Raw genomic sequence first — 18,272 nt, 5'->3', positions numbered from 1 at the left:
ACACCAGATATAAAAATCTGCTCTTTGAAATCGTCAACCGTTGAACAAATGATAACTGATGATGACAGTAAGACATCAAAAGCCGGATCATTGTCGGATAAAAACTAATTAAAATAGTTTGGGGGTGGGGGTAAAATTGCTGCAAGTTTTGTTTATCGGATAGTTTATCCAAGGATTTGTATAGTTAAACCAGAGACATATAATACGATAATTATATTATATGTCTCTGGTTAAACTATACAAATCCTTGGTTTATCCAACATGAAGAGCCGTGGTGTTGTCATGCGCGTAGCTATGTTTACGTCAAAACACCCGGGCGTACCCGGGTGTACACTTGAATTTTAGTTTAAAAAAAATCATTTTAAATCTCAATAATTCAAAAAGATCTGGTTTAAAACACATCAGTCTTGTAAATCTTTCTTCAAGATCTTGTAACTGCGAACAAAAGGTGACGAAATTTACTTTTCAATCAGATGGTACCGTATTATATATATTTTTACTTTCTGTCAGTCAAAGTCTGAATCTACTTGGAATTCATATGACTTTCCTTTTGTCACAAGTTAAAGCAATTTATAATCAGCTGAGATTCGATGAATGCTTTGAATTTTATCCGAGCCTGTGATATCTATGTCGCGAAATCAAGAAACAGCGATCCTAGATTTTGTAGATGGCGTCAACATTAAGGTTCGGTATGTGGTCAACTTTTTTTTTAAAACATTATGAAATTTTACGAAAGTTGGACAGAAGCTTTTCATTCCTAAAAGAGTATCCAGTGCATAATGATGAATTCATGTTTTTAATTTTCCCCTATTTTACTGATAAAAAGAATTTCTTTTTGCAGTTAACAAGTAGATATATTATGTGGTTAAAGTTTGTTACACATCAATTATTTTGTCAAACCTTTATCGATTTTTATGAAATCTGGCGAAAGCGTTTTTGTGTTAAATGTCTTAAGCAAAATATTGAAAGTACATTTTTTTTGAATTTGGCATACGGAATTATCTTTTGGCAATTAAAAGGTGGCCGCACGCCCTGTGATTAATATTTTCTACATGACCAGTTTGAAAACCTTCAGATATTGACGTAAAACTTAGACAGAATTTAATATTCCAGATCAAGAAAAAAAAAAATATGAAGAAATTTTTTGATTATTTAAAATCCTGTAATGGACTGATATACGGACTAGAATTTCACACCAAGCGGTAATCCTGTCAACGTATATTGGTTCCACCTAACAGAAGTTCCAGTGGAAACTTTATTATAAACAATGGCATAATACCTGTACCTGTCAGAACAAATATTCTATACTATTTATTCCGTTAGGAACATCTACTGTAATATTTATTCCTGTGGAAATAATATTCCAGAATAGTTTTTCCTTTTGGAACTTATATTATGAAGGAACTTCTATTCCGTGACAATCCCAGCATCGAGAACCACGGTTAATCGAAACTCTTTACGAATTTTCATAATGCACCTCAAACATCTGTTCCGAGAACACAGTTATGTCGTAGTGCATTTCTTTTAGATAATAAATGAAAATTAAAATCCCACCTGCCCTTGTGCGCTTCCTCAATATTTTTTTACAGTGTGTAGTACTATTTTTTAACAAATTATATCCAAAATCATAATAACATTCGTCGGCTAATTTTCTTTTGACAGCTTCCGAAATGTTAATTTTTAACCTTTTTTAGCTGGACCAAATCACTACTTTACTTTGAAATGCATGAAGCAATTTGTTTTACGGTGTAATTGCATCCCCCTTCTTGTTATTTAGTCATTAAACACGAAGAAATAACTTGATTTGAAAGTAGTATAAAAAGATTGTCTAGTAACCAGACAACACATTGTTCACACTATGGTCTATTTTCAAAGGACGGTAACTGTGTTCTCGGACCATCTATGCAACTAAATCATTCCGTATCAATTAACGACATATATATTACCTTAAAAGGGGATTTGGTTAAGTAATAACTTTACCCCACGGTTCATTTTGAACATACTAGTATTTCAAAATAACTGGTTTACAAGATGAAAAAATTAAACATAAAAGAATAAAAACATAGTATATGTTCAACTTGCTATTGACTAATTTTTAATGACTGAAATGAGCCCTCCCCCCCCCCATCTCGAACCCACTACTGGTAGGTGTTGTAATCTGGAAATAGTCTAGCTACGCCACTGGTAGTGGTTAGTGCATCGGAATACTAACATGCACAACGTTTCCTGGTTAAATTCCCGTCTGGGATGAAAATTCCAGGGACTGAATTTTTGGCTCTCCCTAGACAACATTTGCAAATATGGTCTTGAGGAAACGATTATTGTCCGCGGAAGCAGACGATAAATGGCTGACCCGTGTTATGAGAGAGCCATATCTCTTGTAAATTAAAGATACCCTAAGGCTTGTAGATTTCGAAAAGAGTAGGCTATTGCCGCTACAAGGCAGCATTCCGGCACCCGCAAAGTGGAAAGGGATTGATATAAGTTGCAAAACTTGTTTCCCAATCCACTATAAATAAATATGTTTAAACCAACATTGATTTCGATGTAACCCTTCTTGATTGATGATTTTTTCTCAAATTAAGTTAAGAGGGGTTGAAGGTCAGTAAAAACCTTTAAGATTTAATTTGATCCTACATGTCGTCTTCAGGTTCAAAGAAGAAGGATAAAATGAAAATATTTAAGAATCTTTATTGGTTTGAATTTGTTTAAAGTGATTTGTTCTGCTGTCTGATGTGATAAGAAGATCGTTATGGAATATTGCTAAATGTTGGTGTATTCATAGAAAAAACACTAATCTTGGTTGTATTCGTCTCAAATTTGTAGTGTATCTAATCAAATGTCTATAATTATCCCAAGTTAAAGGGTCCATATAAATCAGTACACAACACAAAGTTCATATAATATTCATACTTACAACACAAGCGACCTTACATATATACTGATTGATTTATGTCTGATTGAAAATGATAAAGCATGATTAAAACACATATCAGACAGATGATATCTGAGGAGAGAGAGGACCAGTACAAAGAGAGATAACTCCATTTGTTTACCTTGACTTGTGTCTCATCTGGAAATTTTATCAGTATAAAAAAATCTAAATCTTCATTTGTCATACTCAAGATAAAAAAAAACTTTCAAAATTTATGTTGCTCAGAGTTAGAAACTAGTGTAGGCCAGGTCAGTACACGTGTAGCGCGCAGCTCAGTCTTCGTTAGACCATCTCAATCTGATTGGTTTGGGTTTTGCTGCCATGACCAAGGCAAGAGCTGTACTCAAGGTCAGGTCTAACTGAAGACTAGAATGTCCTTTTGTTTATTTTTTGGAAGATGCATTTATGTCTCGTTTTGCATTTATGTCTCGTTTTGCATTTGCTTACATCATCTACGAGTTTGTTCCATTTACGATCTGATTGGATGGTTTATGTTTATTATTTTTTTATACTAGTAGCTGTTTCAGTTTGCAAAAAGTGCCCATGAAGTAGTCATTGTTCTTTTTTGTATGTAATTCCAAGGATTTGTATAGTAAGAACCTTCTTACCCTCTGCTCACCGAGCGGATGTCTGTCTGCAATGTTTATTTCATTACATGAAGGTGCGTGTTTAATTTGCAGTTGTGGATTTTTCGTTGATTCTTTAATCCTCGGTCACACCTTACCGGATAGCTCGAACGGACGCCTAATGGATAACTTTTTTTCAATCCGTTGATGTCCGTTAGGCGTCCGTCCATATCCGTTACATGTCCGTTAAGCGTCCGTTTTATCCGTTGAACGTCCGTTAGGCGTCCGTTTTGTACGGTGCTCGTCTGTTTTGTATACGTTACGTGTCCGTTATGCATCCGTTGGAGATCCGGTAGACCAATTCACCAACGGACGTCTACCGGACGCCTAACGGACGATTAACGGACGACTAACGGATAAAACGGATGTGAAACGGACATTAACGGAAGGATAACGGATAAAACGGATGCCTACCAGATGTTAAACGGACAAATGCCAATTGAAATTTCGCGTCAGAAATGCCAATAATTGGTATGTTAGATTTTCTTGAGTGTCATGAATTTTTATTATTCGTGATGGATCTTGGAGTAAGAGCATGTCTTCGCTACCAAGCAGCTCTTATTCAGGCCAGACTCAACTTAAATGTAGCAAATATAAACCTTGTAGCTGTCGAAAGGAGAAGAAGGAGAAGACAAAGGAGATTTCGGACACGATCATGGCTTAGTCCTGAAAGACGAATGAGTTTTGGTCTATATGACCAACTCATGACCGAACTTAGGCGGGAGTATCGGCAGTCCTTTGTACACTTCCTTCGATTGCCCACAGAGATGTTCGACAAGATATTGCAGCGGGTTGGACCTCTCATAGCCAAGCAGAATATCTTTTACAGAAATCCGCTGGAACCAGGACTCAAGTTAGCAATTACACTTAGACACCTTGCATCTGGAGCAAAATATCGTAGCATGCAGTACGGATGGAGAGTTCGGCATAACACCATATCCGTTTTCATACCAGAGGTACATAATATAAACAAATTCAGAAAATCAACTTAAACTCTACAAGACTGAATTATCAAACTGCTTCTATCTTGATATTTTTTAATCAGAGGAGCTCTATATTTGCACACATATCATGCTAAACAAGACGCAATACAAAATTAAATCAACTAAACCAGTTAACTAAAGTGACCCTCGTGTGTAAAAACGTAAAAAAAATCGGATAAATTGTTCAATTTGTTTGGTACGTGTGACCTTGATACCTGTCCTACTGACCACACTTTCCCAGAGGCAAATATTATAACATAATACTAGATACCATGTCCATCTGACGCGCCTTAAATTTTTAGATGGTTTATTGCTTTTAATTTTCAGATGGTTCATTGCCTTTACTTTTAAGATGGTTTATTGCCTTTAATTTTCAGAATATTTTGTTCATCCGTTTTATCCGTTACGCTTCTTTTAGATGTCCGTTTTATCCGGTACTCGTCCGTTGGATGTACGTTCGACGTCCGTTCTGTCCGGTACGTATCCGTTTCACGTACGTTCAATGTCCGTTGTGTGTCTGTTAGGCATTCGTTACATGTCCGTTAGTACACCAACGGACTCCCAACGGATACAAATTTTGTCAACGGATAACTTTTTTTTTTATCCGTTAGGCGTCCGTTCGAGCTATCCGGTAAGGTGTGACCGAGGCTTAATGCAGACATTTTTTTTTTTTTTTAATTTGATTCTTAGATGGTCTATGATCCAAGGCAATTTATTTTGTTTGTGTTATTTGTTTGTGATCTATAAGCACTGATCGTATTTATAAGTTTATTGGTTTTACTTGTACCATAAATTATTGGATCTTTTCTTCTAGTAGTTGGATGTCTTCTCTGAATGATTTACCATTTGCTTTATGAAATGATGGATTTTTCTTGTTGCTCTTTCCCCAAGTGATATTGTACATTCAGTGAATACGATGTCCCAATAGGTGGCATCACCTCCAATTTAATTTTAATGTTTGGGTATTTTTAAGATATTAAAGATCTATAGTATTGTTTCACCTCTTGTTGGTTTGTCTACTATATGACCTAAATACTTATCATTTGTTATGTCAGTAAGAATTTGATGTTGTTTAAAAACTGGGTTTCCGCGGTGCAAGGGCACTTATAATTATGTCTGTTTTTGCTGAAAGTGGGTTCAGTCGTTTGAGTTGTAGTTTAAAATATATTATGTTAACAAAACAAAACACAACATATAAAACTAAATTCTGAGAAAGTTGACCCCAACGAAAACCGTAAGTGAACTCATGTGATACAGAAGGGTAAAACATATCCTGCTCCACAAGCAAAACCCGTACGTCGCCGGTGTCATTCCTATAAAATAGATTGATATAAAGTCAAATCAAGTCATTAAAAATAACCCAAAATCGGATTGGAAATTGGCTCTTTTTAACTATAGTACGAAAGGGAGGATATGATGATTGTTCGATCTGCATCTTGGAGGCAGTGATGGTGACAGTTTGGAGAGAAACGTACGCCAAATAAGGAAAAAAAGCAACGTATCCATCATGGAAACGGTAACTGATGACAGGTTGGGAAAGGAAATTCACGTTGTCACCGTATGAAGATTACAATGATAAAATTATCATTTTTAAGTTATACAACATTGATTACAATAATTAATGTCACAGTGACCTTGGACTTAAATGAAATATAGATGTATTTCATTTGTATATTCAGGAAACTGTGTAATCTTTGTACAAAAAGAAGTACTCCACTTTTTACTTAAATGTTCATCTTTGGAAAGTGAGAGAGTTTCCATGATTGCCAACATAGTTAAAAGTAACAAAAACTTTCACAATCACAATTTATTTGGCTAATGTCCAATGAAGATAGTCACATTTTTAAGCAAGTGAGCAATTGAAATTAATAATTTAAATGTTGTTCGAAAACAACTATTGGAAACTTAGTAAGTTTATATATTTTACTTTAAAAAGACAGAGGCATAAATTAGATATTTGTAAAACTTCTTATTGTGGGATCATAAAACACCAGCGGAAAAAACAGAATATTTAAATTCAGTTTCCTATATTTTTAAGGATCACTGTATTTGTCAAAGTTCAAACATGATACATTTTATAAATATACATTAGTGTTTTTTTTTCTCCCCGTTGTAATCATTGATTTAATTGTATTTAAATAATTGTAATCATTTTGTAATCATTTGTACCAAATTTAACATGTAATTATTCTGCCTATAAAGGGCGTCTTTAATTGACAATAAAATATATTTGATTTTTTGAACATTGAATTTAAAACAAATAAATAAATATTAAAATTATTTCGTTCATTACTTCTAAATAAAGTAATAAAATAAGGAAACTCTGGATTGTTAGCAGAGACTATTTCGTAAAACATCTGCATATAGGTAGTGTTGCAACTACCTATCAATTGTTGCCTGTAACTGTTTATGACGCAAAGCAGTAATAAAAGAAATCTTCAAAATAGAGAGGCGACAGATACCAAAAATTCATAAGTAGAAATTAAACTGAAAACGCCATACTCGTTTTTGTGTTTAGTACAGATGTGGTATGATTGCCAAGAAGACAACAATCCGCCATGAAGCAAATTACGTAGATGTTAACCTTGTCTCTTTGGTAGCTTAAGTCTCAACAAAAACCACATAGCAAGATATAAAAGAAATAACACAACAAAATGGTAAACAAATTTTGTTCATTTACTGAGCAACACCATATCCACCCACCACTCAGGGATTCCGGAAGGATAAGCAGTTCCTAAGCGGTTTCGAAGCAAAGGAAAACGATCAAAATAAAAGGGTATCAAATTTCCTTTTTTTAGAACTCAACCAAATCATGTATTGCACGGAAGGATCCCGCCATAAATCTTGGCAAGCAGAAGCAGACATTTAGTTTTCTGTGTTGTAGATTATGAAGCTTGTAATGCAAATTTCAGAGTAAAAACTTCTTTTCGGCGTAGCGTAAAATCAAATAAGGTGTATTGTTCCTATTGTAGATAACCCCCAACCCGCCCCCGGTAGAGCCATTTCTTTATTCAAATAACTTTATAAGCTATTGTTTTCGTCCTCAAAGTTGAAATCGATGGGACCATTTACAGGTTCGCCGATTAAATGCTCTAGGGAACTTCACTATTTTGGTTTTAATAACCAGATATTATGCTGCCGAAATGTGACATTATTTGTAGAAAAATAACAAATATATATTGCCTTAAGAATTATTACTGGTTCCGTGTCAGTTTATTTTGTTGCTTGAAACGTGAACGCTTGATTTATATTTTCCTTCAAATGTGTTAATATTTCCATGAAATATTATTTATAACCGTCAATGATAATTCATTGTTAATGATTGTGACAATTTGACAATGCAAAACTATTATTCTGCTTTTCTCTAGAGGGTTTTACAACAGAAATCAAACACCTTCAACTATATAATTATTCTGTTTTCAGTCTTATAAAAGAAATATTACTTCTAAGACCGCATTACAGAAAACTATTGTTTCTCTCTTTCATCATAAATTTAGGTAAAATGGTTTTGATGAATTATCGAATACCAAACAAATGTCATATTTCATTTCAAGAAGAAATATGCTTTATTTAAAACAAGTTTATAACTTTATATCTGGTTTGCCAAACTAAACGTTAGGGAAAACTCAAACATAGAAAACATCACCAAAGTGCAATCAGTCGGCATTTAAAGCCATGAATGAAGGGAAAAAATCAACAGGACAGCTGACTTGCAGTGACAATAACATAACTGGTATTGCCCAAAATTAACCAATAAAACAACATCCAAGAAAACCGTAGTCCATGGTATTTTCCGTCTATTAACTTTCTTTTTGTCTCTCGAATAGGTTATCTAATGTGATATCTAGGTATCTATCAACTTTCTTTTTGTCTCTCGAATAGTGTATCTAATATGATATCTAGGTATCTATCAAGTTTCTTTTTTGTCTCTCGAATAGTGTATCTAATGTTATATCTAGGTATCTATCAACTTTCTTTTTGTCTCTCGAATAGTGTATCTAATATGATATCTAGGTATCTATTAACTTTCTTTTTGTCTCTCGAATAGGGTATCTAATATGATATCTAGGTATCTATTGGCTTTCTTTTTGTCCCGAATAGGGTATCTAATGTAATATCTAGGTATCTATCAACTTTCTTTTTGTCTCTCGACAAGGGTATATAATATGATATCTAGGTATCTATTGACTTTCTTTTTGTCTCTCGAATAGAGTTTCTAATATGATGTCTAGGTACCAGTATCTATTAACTTTCTTTTTGTCTCTCAAATAGTGTATCTTATATGATATCTAGGTATCTATTGACTTTCTTTTTGTCTCTCAAATAGTGTATCTAAAATGATATCTAGGTATCTATTGACTTTCTTTTTGTCTCTCAAATAGTATATCTAATATGATATCTAGGTATCTATTAACTCTCTTTTTGTCTCTCGAATAGTGTATCTAATATGATATCTAGGCATCTATTGACTTTCTTTTTGTCTCTCGAATAGTGTATCTATTATGATATCTAGGTATCTATCAACTTTCTTTTTGTCTCTCGAATAGTGTATCTAATGTGATATCTAGGTATCTATTGACTTTCATTTTGTCTCTCGAATAGTCTATCTAATATTATATCTAGGTATCAAACGAACATAGCCTGTAATTCAGTGGTCACGTGTTGCTTGTTCATATCTGTCATATTTGTTTTTCGTATTATTTTTTTTTTGAGGGGGGGGGGTATAAATAAGGCCATTAGATTTCAATTGAAATGATTCATATTTTCCATGTCGTGGCCTTTTAAAGTCGACCATATGGTTTCGGGTTTTCTCATTGTTGAATGTCGTAGGGTTGCCTATAATTCCGAACATGGACTTTATTTGATATTGGTGGATAGTTGTCTCATTTGAAATCATACCACATCACCTTATATTTATATATATATATATATAGCATTTTCCTTATGGTTGTCTATATGGCTATTTGGCACGCCGATGTCTGATGTTCTAGTCATACAATGTCTTTTTTCTTTGTCTAAGCACGCACCAGAAATGTTTAGTCAGCAACATTATAAAATTGTTCGTTGTTGAATCTTTCTATATATTGTTCCGCTTTTGTAGGTCTTTGTTGGGTAACAGTTTTGTTTTGTTTTTTAGTATTTTTAAAAACATAACTGCCATTTTCAAAGTAATTTGATAAATTATTTAAATTATTTTGAAGACCTTCTTTGCTTTCAGTCAATACGATAATCAGCAAAATACTGTCTATATCAAAATTTAATATTCTCAGGGATTCGTTTTGAATATCTAGGTAAGAATTTTCAACTATATATCGGTGATATAAGTTGAAGAGTACAAAACTGATGCTATTTCCTTTTTTTAATCCACTGTCAAGGGAAATAACCTAGAATGTTTGTCATTATATTTTAAAGATACTTCAATAAATATGAAAAACAATGTTGTTTTATTATTTCAAACATATATTTTCAGCACTCATTTCAACTAATTCACTCAAAAACAATATTCACTTCGGCCTCAGTGCATATCAATTTCGCTTTTGATAAGTCAATAAAACAAAACATTTATCTTATCAAACGACATTAATTGTACAGTTTTATTTTCTATCAGAGGTCTTTACTTCGAAGTGATTTTTCCCCGTAAGGTATATAACATTTCACTAAATAACAGTCACATGATTCATTGGATCTACCAACAGAAAATCAGAAAGGTTGCTTAAAGAAAAAAACAAGTTATTACATATATAGATATTGGAAGATGTGGTATGAGTGCCAATGACGCAACTCTCCGTCCAAGTCACAATTTGTAAACTGAAAGTAAACCATTATAGGTCAAAGTACAGTCTTCTATAATGTCACATTTATATGTCTCTGTTGTAACTAGGTTCACTTGTTCACGATACCTATTTCAAAATCTTTATCTAATGCTTTAAGTGTTGGTATTTTCCTTAATCAGACTCAATATCCTAGTTAGGTAAACTATCAAATTTAATGATTTTTCTTCTACTTCTTTCTTTTGGTAGCCTTCATCATTAATTTCTGATTATTCTGCCACATTTGGTCAAACGACAGTGTGCGCATACGCTTGATTACAAGGAATTTCTGAAATATAAACAAAACAGACAAACGGTGCTGCACAGATCAAAACGTGCGAGTAAAACAACTGATTTGTTAATCAACTAACTGAGTCTCAATACCTCAAGACTCTTAGCCATGGCAGTATTTGTAGGTAGGGCTATCCAGTCTCGTATAGTCCTTAGACAATGATTCCCTCCGAGCTACTGAATATCCCCCTTCATATATGCATATTCCACAATATGGATCCCAAGTCGTACCAGCATATTTCACAATTGGTCTTACAAATGCTTTATATGTTCTTCTTTCAGTGATGGGTTTTAAATTTTTAATGATTGGTTTTTTTTTAAAGAAGCTCACTGTGTTTTTTTTTCTTACAATTGGTGGTAAAGTTTCCAAATATATATATGATTCCACTTCATATCTGATGTTATAGAAACACCTTGGCTGTTGTTACATGGTGTAGTTCATGACCGTGCAGTATACATATTTGTTTATGGTTGTTTTGCTTTCTTTTTTTTGAAATTGTAAGCACATTACATTTTTCTTGACGAAAACTAATTTTCCAGGTTTGTTCCCATTAGGCTAGTTTGTCAAGGTCGTTCTGAAGGTGGATTCTATCGACATCTGATGTTATATTAAGATATGTAATGGTTTTGTCTGCAAATAATCTAACAGTCGATCTGATGTTCTTTCTATGTCATTGATATTAAAAGGGTATGGTAGATCTTCATCCCTTCTGCTACGAAATGGTGCTTTCTGGTTTATCATGAAATATCATAGAACTATCAGTTCAGTTCGGAATGAGAAATTTTTACGGATTGTTGCTGTTTTTTTCTACAACAAAAACATAAATGATATTTTCTGATATGAAAAAATAGAATTTCTGATATAAAATAATACGATTTCCTGATACATGTACAATAATTGAAATTTTGATATAAAAAAATGGTATGGGTTTTTGCTCGCTGCTAGTTATTAAAAGAACGTTGCGATAAATGTTAAAGCAATTGCATCTGTGGCCTATTGTAAGCCAACATTTCTTAACCTTTTCAACATTCTTTTTTTCCAGCGACATAAAGGAGAAGGGATGATAAGATCACTGACGAAAATAAAACGTAAATATACGTTCAAAAGACATCCACTATTTTTATATTATTGACATGTATATTTGCTTGAGAGTTGCACCGGCCCAGTTGCACATCTGTAGCATTTTATAATGCAAAACTGCAAATTATTTATAAAATCCCTAAAATGCAGACCCTTTCTTATAAATTTCTTATTAAAACGAAGCCAGTCAGTTACATTGAATAATGTAAGACGTTATCGCCGGACATATACTTACATGTAACCGATGATTATAAGAATCTCCACTTACCATATACAATGCAACATAACTGAAATGAACATGTGGGTGAAACAAACATATCGTTTCTGATTGTAGCATGCGACCATAATTGCTTGAGAATAATACAATGATCTGTAAAGTCAATATAAAATATTCTATTTTTAATGATCAGTGTAGCACTGTAAGTAACGAAACTATTCAATTGAACCAAGCAGTTAATGACAGATCACTTGCTGAGAATTAAACAAAGATTCGATGATTAAGGCTACCTTGATATACTTACTTTATGTATATTTTTAGAGGAGGTGAATTGTTTAACACTCAGTTTACTAATAGCTGTGCTTGAGGCGGAGCTATGCATCGTGATCTATAATCTATTTACTGTTCTCATCGAAGTCTGTTAAAATTTGTGAAGCGTAGTTTGTCAATGAAAACTGTCAGACATTGTGCTGTCAATCAAACGGTTTAATTTAAACTGCAGCTTTTCGATTGGATTTTGTACAATATTTAGGCATACATACACAAATATACCTTCGTGTCCTTACTGTCAAAGTTGAATGTGTTCCGTTCGGTGAGGTGGAACGATTACATTACCGTCAGGTATGCTATATGATGATTGTGATCTATTTAGCAGTGTGGAAGGTGTTAATAAATATTTGTAGGTCGAGTGGAAAAAACTGTGTCAAAACACTAAAAAGTTACTAGAATTTTTGAGTGCAGTAATTTTGACATTTAATGGATCTTAAACAATAAATACGAAGGTAATATACTGCTGTAATTCTCTGTCTTTTTCGTCTAATTACATTGAAGATGTGATAAATGATCACGGGCTATGGGTCTGTGCAACATAAACACACAGTTCTAGGATGTATATAAGTGTTAGTATAGTGCCATTTGTAGCTGTTGTCATGTTCAGTGTACTTCCTGTTTGTTCTCAGGATTATTGTGATACCGTTAAGAATAAATGTATAGCTAATCTAGGCTGTGGTATGGCGTTACATACATTCTACATTGCATGTTCCTCCTTACTTTCAGGAGAATCACCAGAGTGCTCATCACAGTGTGAGAAAGCTCTTATTTCTTTAGTTTGGGCTGAAGACACTGTAGGGAAACAGTTCATAAACTGTAACTGTAGCGGGGGAGATAAACACTGCGAGGATCAAAAGATGAAAATAGAAGTGTGTGAGAATGTTAGAAAATTTAACAAGTCAGCAATTGTTAAGTGTGGTTTAGCAAAATGGTTATGCGAGGCAGATACAGAGTGCCTTTTTGCATTAAAATTTTTCGAGGATCATTGTTCAGGACTTATACGTGGAGAAAAATGCACTCCGAGTTGTAACAATAGTTTGACGATTCTATATCAATTACAAAGTGCCCAAAAAATGACGACATGCGAGTGTGATGGCACTGAAGATTTTAAATGCATGCAAATAAGACGTTACACGGACCGATTATGCTTTTTTAAGGAGGACCATGCATCAAGTCGGGGCATTCGTTATTCGACGCCATCTAAAATTGTGTTTCTATCTCAAGTTTTATTTTTTGTTTTATTTATTCGATGTTTTTCCTGTTCATAGTTTGAAATGACAAATTGCACTGTAAAACACGCAATGCAATCGATTATAAGACGAAGATAAGAAAAGGAAAAGGGATTTCATCTTCCTGTTTGAACATTCCAACATGACACAATCGTGCTTTCGTGTTGATCAATTTATATTTTGTTTTGTTTATTAATTTATATTTGTTAAATAATATAATACATGGAGTACATTATTGGTTAAATATTTGTTATGTGTAATCATAAATGTTGGGTGCCTCATGTGGAGCAGGATCTGCTTACACTTCCGGAGCACCTAGTTTTTTGTGGGGTTTGTGTTGCTTATTCTTTAGTTTTCTTTGCTGTGTCATGTGTACTATTTTTGTCTGTTAGTCTTTTTTCATTTTTAGCCATGGCGTTGTCGGTTTATTTTCGATTTATGAGTTTGACTGTCCCTCTGGTATCTTTCGTCCCTCTTTTAATTAATGCTAGATGTGTTCGTAAAGTCCTTCAGCTTAAATGACAGAAATATTTGGACGCCACTCATATACGACTGGCATTTCAATAGATAGATTTACCAACACCAATACTAAAATAAGGCTTACGCATATTTATATACTTTAATTCAGTCACAGACCTGCGACATCACGGGTGTGTTCTAGTACACAACATAAATAGAAACACTGAAGAAGATATCCAGTTAGTTACATACTAGTATCAGATGTTTGTATAGAAAGCATTGCATACCAGATGATATACAGAAAACAATACAACCGATATGCATATATAAAAACAAAAGACAAAACACCTTAAACAGAAAGCGCACTATGCATAGCATAAATTAATAATCATCAAAGCACAGCAAATAATAAAAATAGTGATTACAGAGGAAGAACATTAGGTATTCATTGATTGAACTAATAATACAATAATATCTTGATTGAGCCATGAGATTTTTTTTGGGTAAAACTGAATGCGATTTGTTTATTATTTCATTGAGAAGTTGAACAACAAAACAGAACTATAAAAAAAAAATAAAAAAATAGACGATCATTTTACAATGATCCACGCATATTTTATTTTCAATCCCAGTAAATGAAGTTTGTTCAGTTATCTGTTTAGTATTTTGCTTTTCATATGCTCCTAAATGTGTCAATAACATTTTTTTGACAAGGTTGTTTGTCAACAGACAAAATGATGGCTGGTTTACATGAACCTTGTATGGAAGTGCTTATAAATCGGACAATGTGTTTTTTAAAATCAATATACGTTTTCCACATTGTTGGAATCCTTGCTATAAAGTTCCTACTAAACAACGTCGGTTCTAAAAAGGGGGAAGATTCAAGTTATTTATAAATATAAATAAATATTAATGGATTCCCCATAGCAAGGTTCTAAAGACAAAAAAACATTTACAAAAAAGGCGATTTTGCATGCTACAGATCTTTTTCAAATAAAACTTAACTTATACATGATATATTGCCTGGTGTATAATGTTCTATTTCACAACAGGTGCTCGTCTCGTCTGTACTTTATTTCCCATTAAACAAAATATTAATACACAAAATATTACGTGCATATTGCAGAATAATGTAATGGGAGTCACGTGAACACATTAAGACTTTTTCTCTTTCAATAGTTTATTCGTTAAGTTGGTTTCAATGGTTTTGTCCTCACTTTACAATGAAAGAAAACTCAATTTATTCAGGTCGTCTGTTAATATCGCAGTGATTTATCACGTGTTTTGAAATTGTCAGAAGGAAACACATTGAAACCAAGATCCTAACAGGATCAACAGAAGATTTAATTAGAAAAATGTTGGCTGCGTTCAATTGTTCAGATAATTTATGTTACGGCCCTTTTTTGTTATGTTGAACCTGAAATAAGTGAAAAATTCAGTAGATATCCATTGATTCGTCAAATATCTTTTGACTTTTATTCATATAATATCATTTAATATTTTTTGAATGATAAACTATAATTATGACGTTACGCTAGATGTTGGTGTCACTTTTGGTAACGTCGTATGTTAACGTCAAAATCACATATATTGACGTTTTGTAATATCATGATATTGACGTCCAGAATATACGTTAAACACTTGGTTTTCTGTTAATAAAAGGTGTATGCCAGGTGGCCTCTAGACAAATGGAAATATAAGGAATACCTATGGTGTTCTGTGAAAGGACAGAAATGTCGGATATACGCTACATTCAAGTCCACTCGTATGCATTCATGCACAATTTGTTTCAAAAATAATGTTTACCTGTTGAAAAAAAAAACAGATTTTTGTTTTTATGAAAATCGTACTGAAGAAGAAATACGCCTTACACTTTTTAGGTTTTTTTTAACACTTGTTCATTTTGTTTTTTTTACCTTAAATATGGCTGTAGGGAGGACCGGTATAATTTTTTTTTTAGGTCAACCTTTAACAAATCAATTTTCAATAATTGTAAGATTTTAATGTCTGTCAAAATTGTATGATGACAATATATTTGATTGCAAAGTTTAATTTTTGGGGAAATGGGATGGTTGTAAAAGGCTCGCCTTCGGGTGCAGGAATTTCTCGCTGCATTGATGGACTTCGGCTGTTGTCTGCTCTTTGTCGAGTTGTTGTCTCTTTGACACATTACCTATTTTCATTCTCAATCTTATATTTTATGTTTAACTTTGTTCTGTATTTGTTTTGCTGTTATTTTTTTCTCTCAGTTACCTGTTTTTGTCGTTGATGGTATCTTATTTAAATTTTTTTGTTTGGCCAATCTTTATTTTCAACAAAATGATTTTCTGTTCCTTAGAATACAATTCTAGTGATAAGTAAAGATGTACTTAAGTGTCATGTGATTTTCTCCCGAGTAAAATTTCTTATTTCATGCACACAATATCACAATCAAAATACTCATTGTATAATGCAAGATTTAACTAACGCGAGAAATAGATAAATTACGCTTCATACATTTCTAAATCACTTCTTTTAATATCAATTGGAGAAATAAAATAATAATAAAAAATTCTTCAATGTAATAGATGTTGAATTAATATTGAGAAAGTTCTATGTAGTGCTCTCATCCTGTGCGTGACACATTATGAAGCGGTGACACAATATAAATTTCAAATGATAATCAATGAATAAGTTCATATAAATTAACACATTCCAAAATATTATTGTTCTCTTCTTCGGTTAAAACGAGCGTATTTCTTGTCAAAATACTGTCTTGGCATACATACAACACCGAAGCGCTCGGGACAATTGAATTTTGATTTTTCAAAAAGACTATACTATAAAACGTGATTTTTTTTCTTCATGAAATAATGTCCATTAGTTACAGATGTTCTTTCAGGGAGAGTCAACCCCACTCATCAGTTTCTTCTGCTGTTAACAAATGACTCCTCGATGTTGCTTTAAGGAGGAAGAAATGATTTCCTCATCACATAAAACTGCAAAACTTTACCGGTATTTATCATATCAGCTACTGTCTCATAATTGTCATCTTCTAATGTCTCGTCCTCTGAATTGAAATCCTCTGCTTCTATTTTGACTTCTAACGAAATACCAACTTGATCAGGAAACAAACAATGGTCACCCTCAAGGCACCCGTCGCAATAGCACGACACGGTTCGAAGTAGTACCGTTTATGATTTTTTTTTTGTTTCTACTCGATGTATGGTCCGTATCCCTTTATTGGTTTAAACGATTTTCTATTTCTAGGAATTTCTTCTTTTTCGGATTTTTATGGTGACATTATATTGCATTTGTCTTCGTCATTGGAACTTTAAGTCTTACTAGTGGATAGATGTATCATTGTCAACCACACCACATCTCCTTATTTATATATTTTGACACACTACATATTATTTCTAGTATAGTATTTTGCTCTATATGGCGTTAAAGAGCTTGCGTTGCGTTTTTTGTTGTTGTTTAGAAGTTAGTATAATTTTCTAACAAGTCAACTTAAATATCAGACATTTTAAGGTGAATATTTGACATGCCAACCTAAATATCCCGAACATGTAGATTATAATGTCCAAAAGTTTCTTCGTCAATATCTATGTATTTAAAGGCAACATGAAGTATCGATGATTTTTATTTGATACATATGTACTTTTAAAATATTTATCATAGAACGGGAAAAAATCAACCTATGGTTGGGAGTATTAATCATTATACTATTTACAAAATGTATTTGTAATTTAGTGTACCCAATTAGCTGCACGTACAAAATATCTCCGTATTTGATTGTTTACATATCGATGTGTCCGTGTGTCCGTATTCGTACATGTATACACAACGTTCAACTTTCTTATTCAATACTTTAATTGATACGAATATCCATTATGTATGAGGCTAGTTGTATTTCAGACGATAATAATATTCTCCACTGAAGATATTTATTTTATATATACATGTATACATTTTTTGGTTGTTGAGATTCTGTTTCATTAGCTTAACACAAAATGACATCAAAGAAAAAAGCATTTGATAGAAAAAGTATATATATATTCTGAATTTAAGTTTTAGATGTTTGTATAACAAAATAAAATCGTTTCAAAAACGCCATAACGTGAAAAAAAGGTTACATGAAATGTGAACGTCAATAACGTCAAATTAGCGATGCTGTGACATTTTGGTAGACCACCATGTGACCGATTTATTTTGATAATTTGTACATTAATCTTTATCCTATTTATATTGAAATGTTCCATTGATTTCAGAATTTCCGATTATCGCTTAAATTTTCTAAACAATTATATAGTTTTCTCTTATTTCTAA

The 18,272-nt window shown here is 32.9% G+C and overlaps 1 protein-coding gene across 1 annotated transcript; it reads left to right on the top strand.

The window, feature by feature from the left end:
* Positions 1-12,346: 12,346 nt before the first annotated feature.
* Positions 12,347-13,726, top strand: LOC134713981 (growth arrest-specific protein 1-like). The gene has a single exon (XM_063575242.1). The coding sequence runs from the start codon at positions 12,831-12,833 to the stop codon at positions 13,539-13,541; it is 711 nt and encodes a 236-aa protein (XP_063431312.1). The 5' UTR covers positions 12,347-12,830; the 3' UTR covers positions 13,542-13,726.
* Positions 13,727-18,272: the final 4,546 nt, after the last annotated feature.

The sequence above is a fragment of the Mytilus trossulus genome, chromosome 4, assembly GCF_036588685.1.
Source record: "Mytilus trossulus isolate FHL-02 chromosome 4, PNRI_Mtr1.1.1.hap1, whole genome shotgun sequence".
Lineage (NCBI taxonomy): Eukaryota > Metazoa > Mollusca > Bivalvia > Mytilida > Mytilidae > Mytilus > Mytilus trossulus.
The sequence above is the reverse complement of the archived record's forward strand: the minus strand, read 5'-3'. Positions and strand labels throughout refer to the sequence as shown.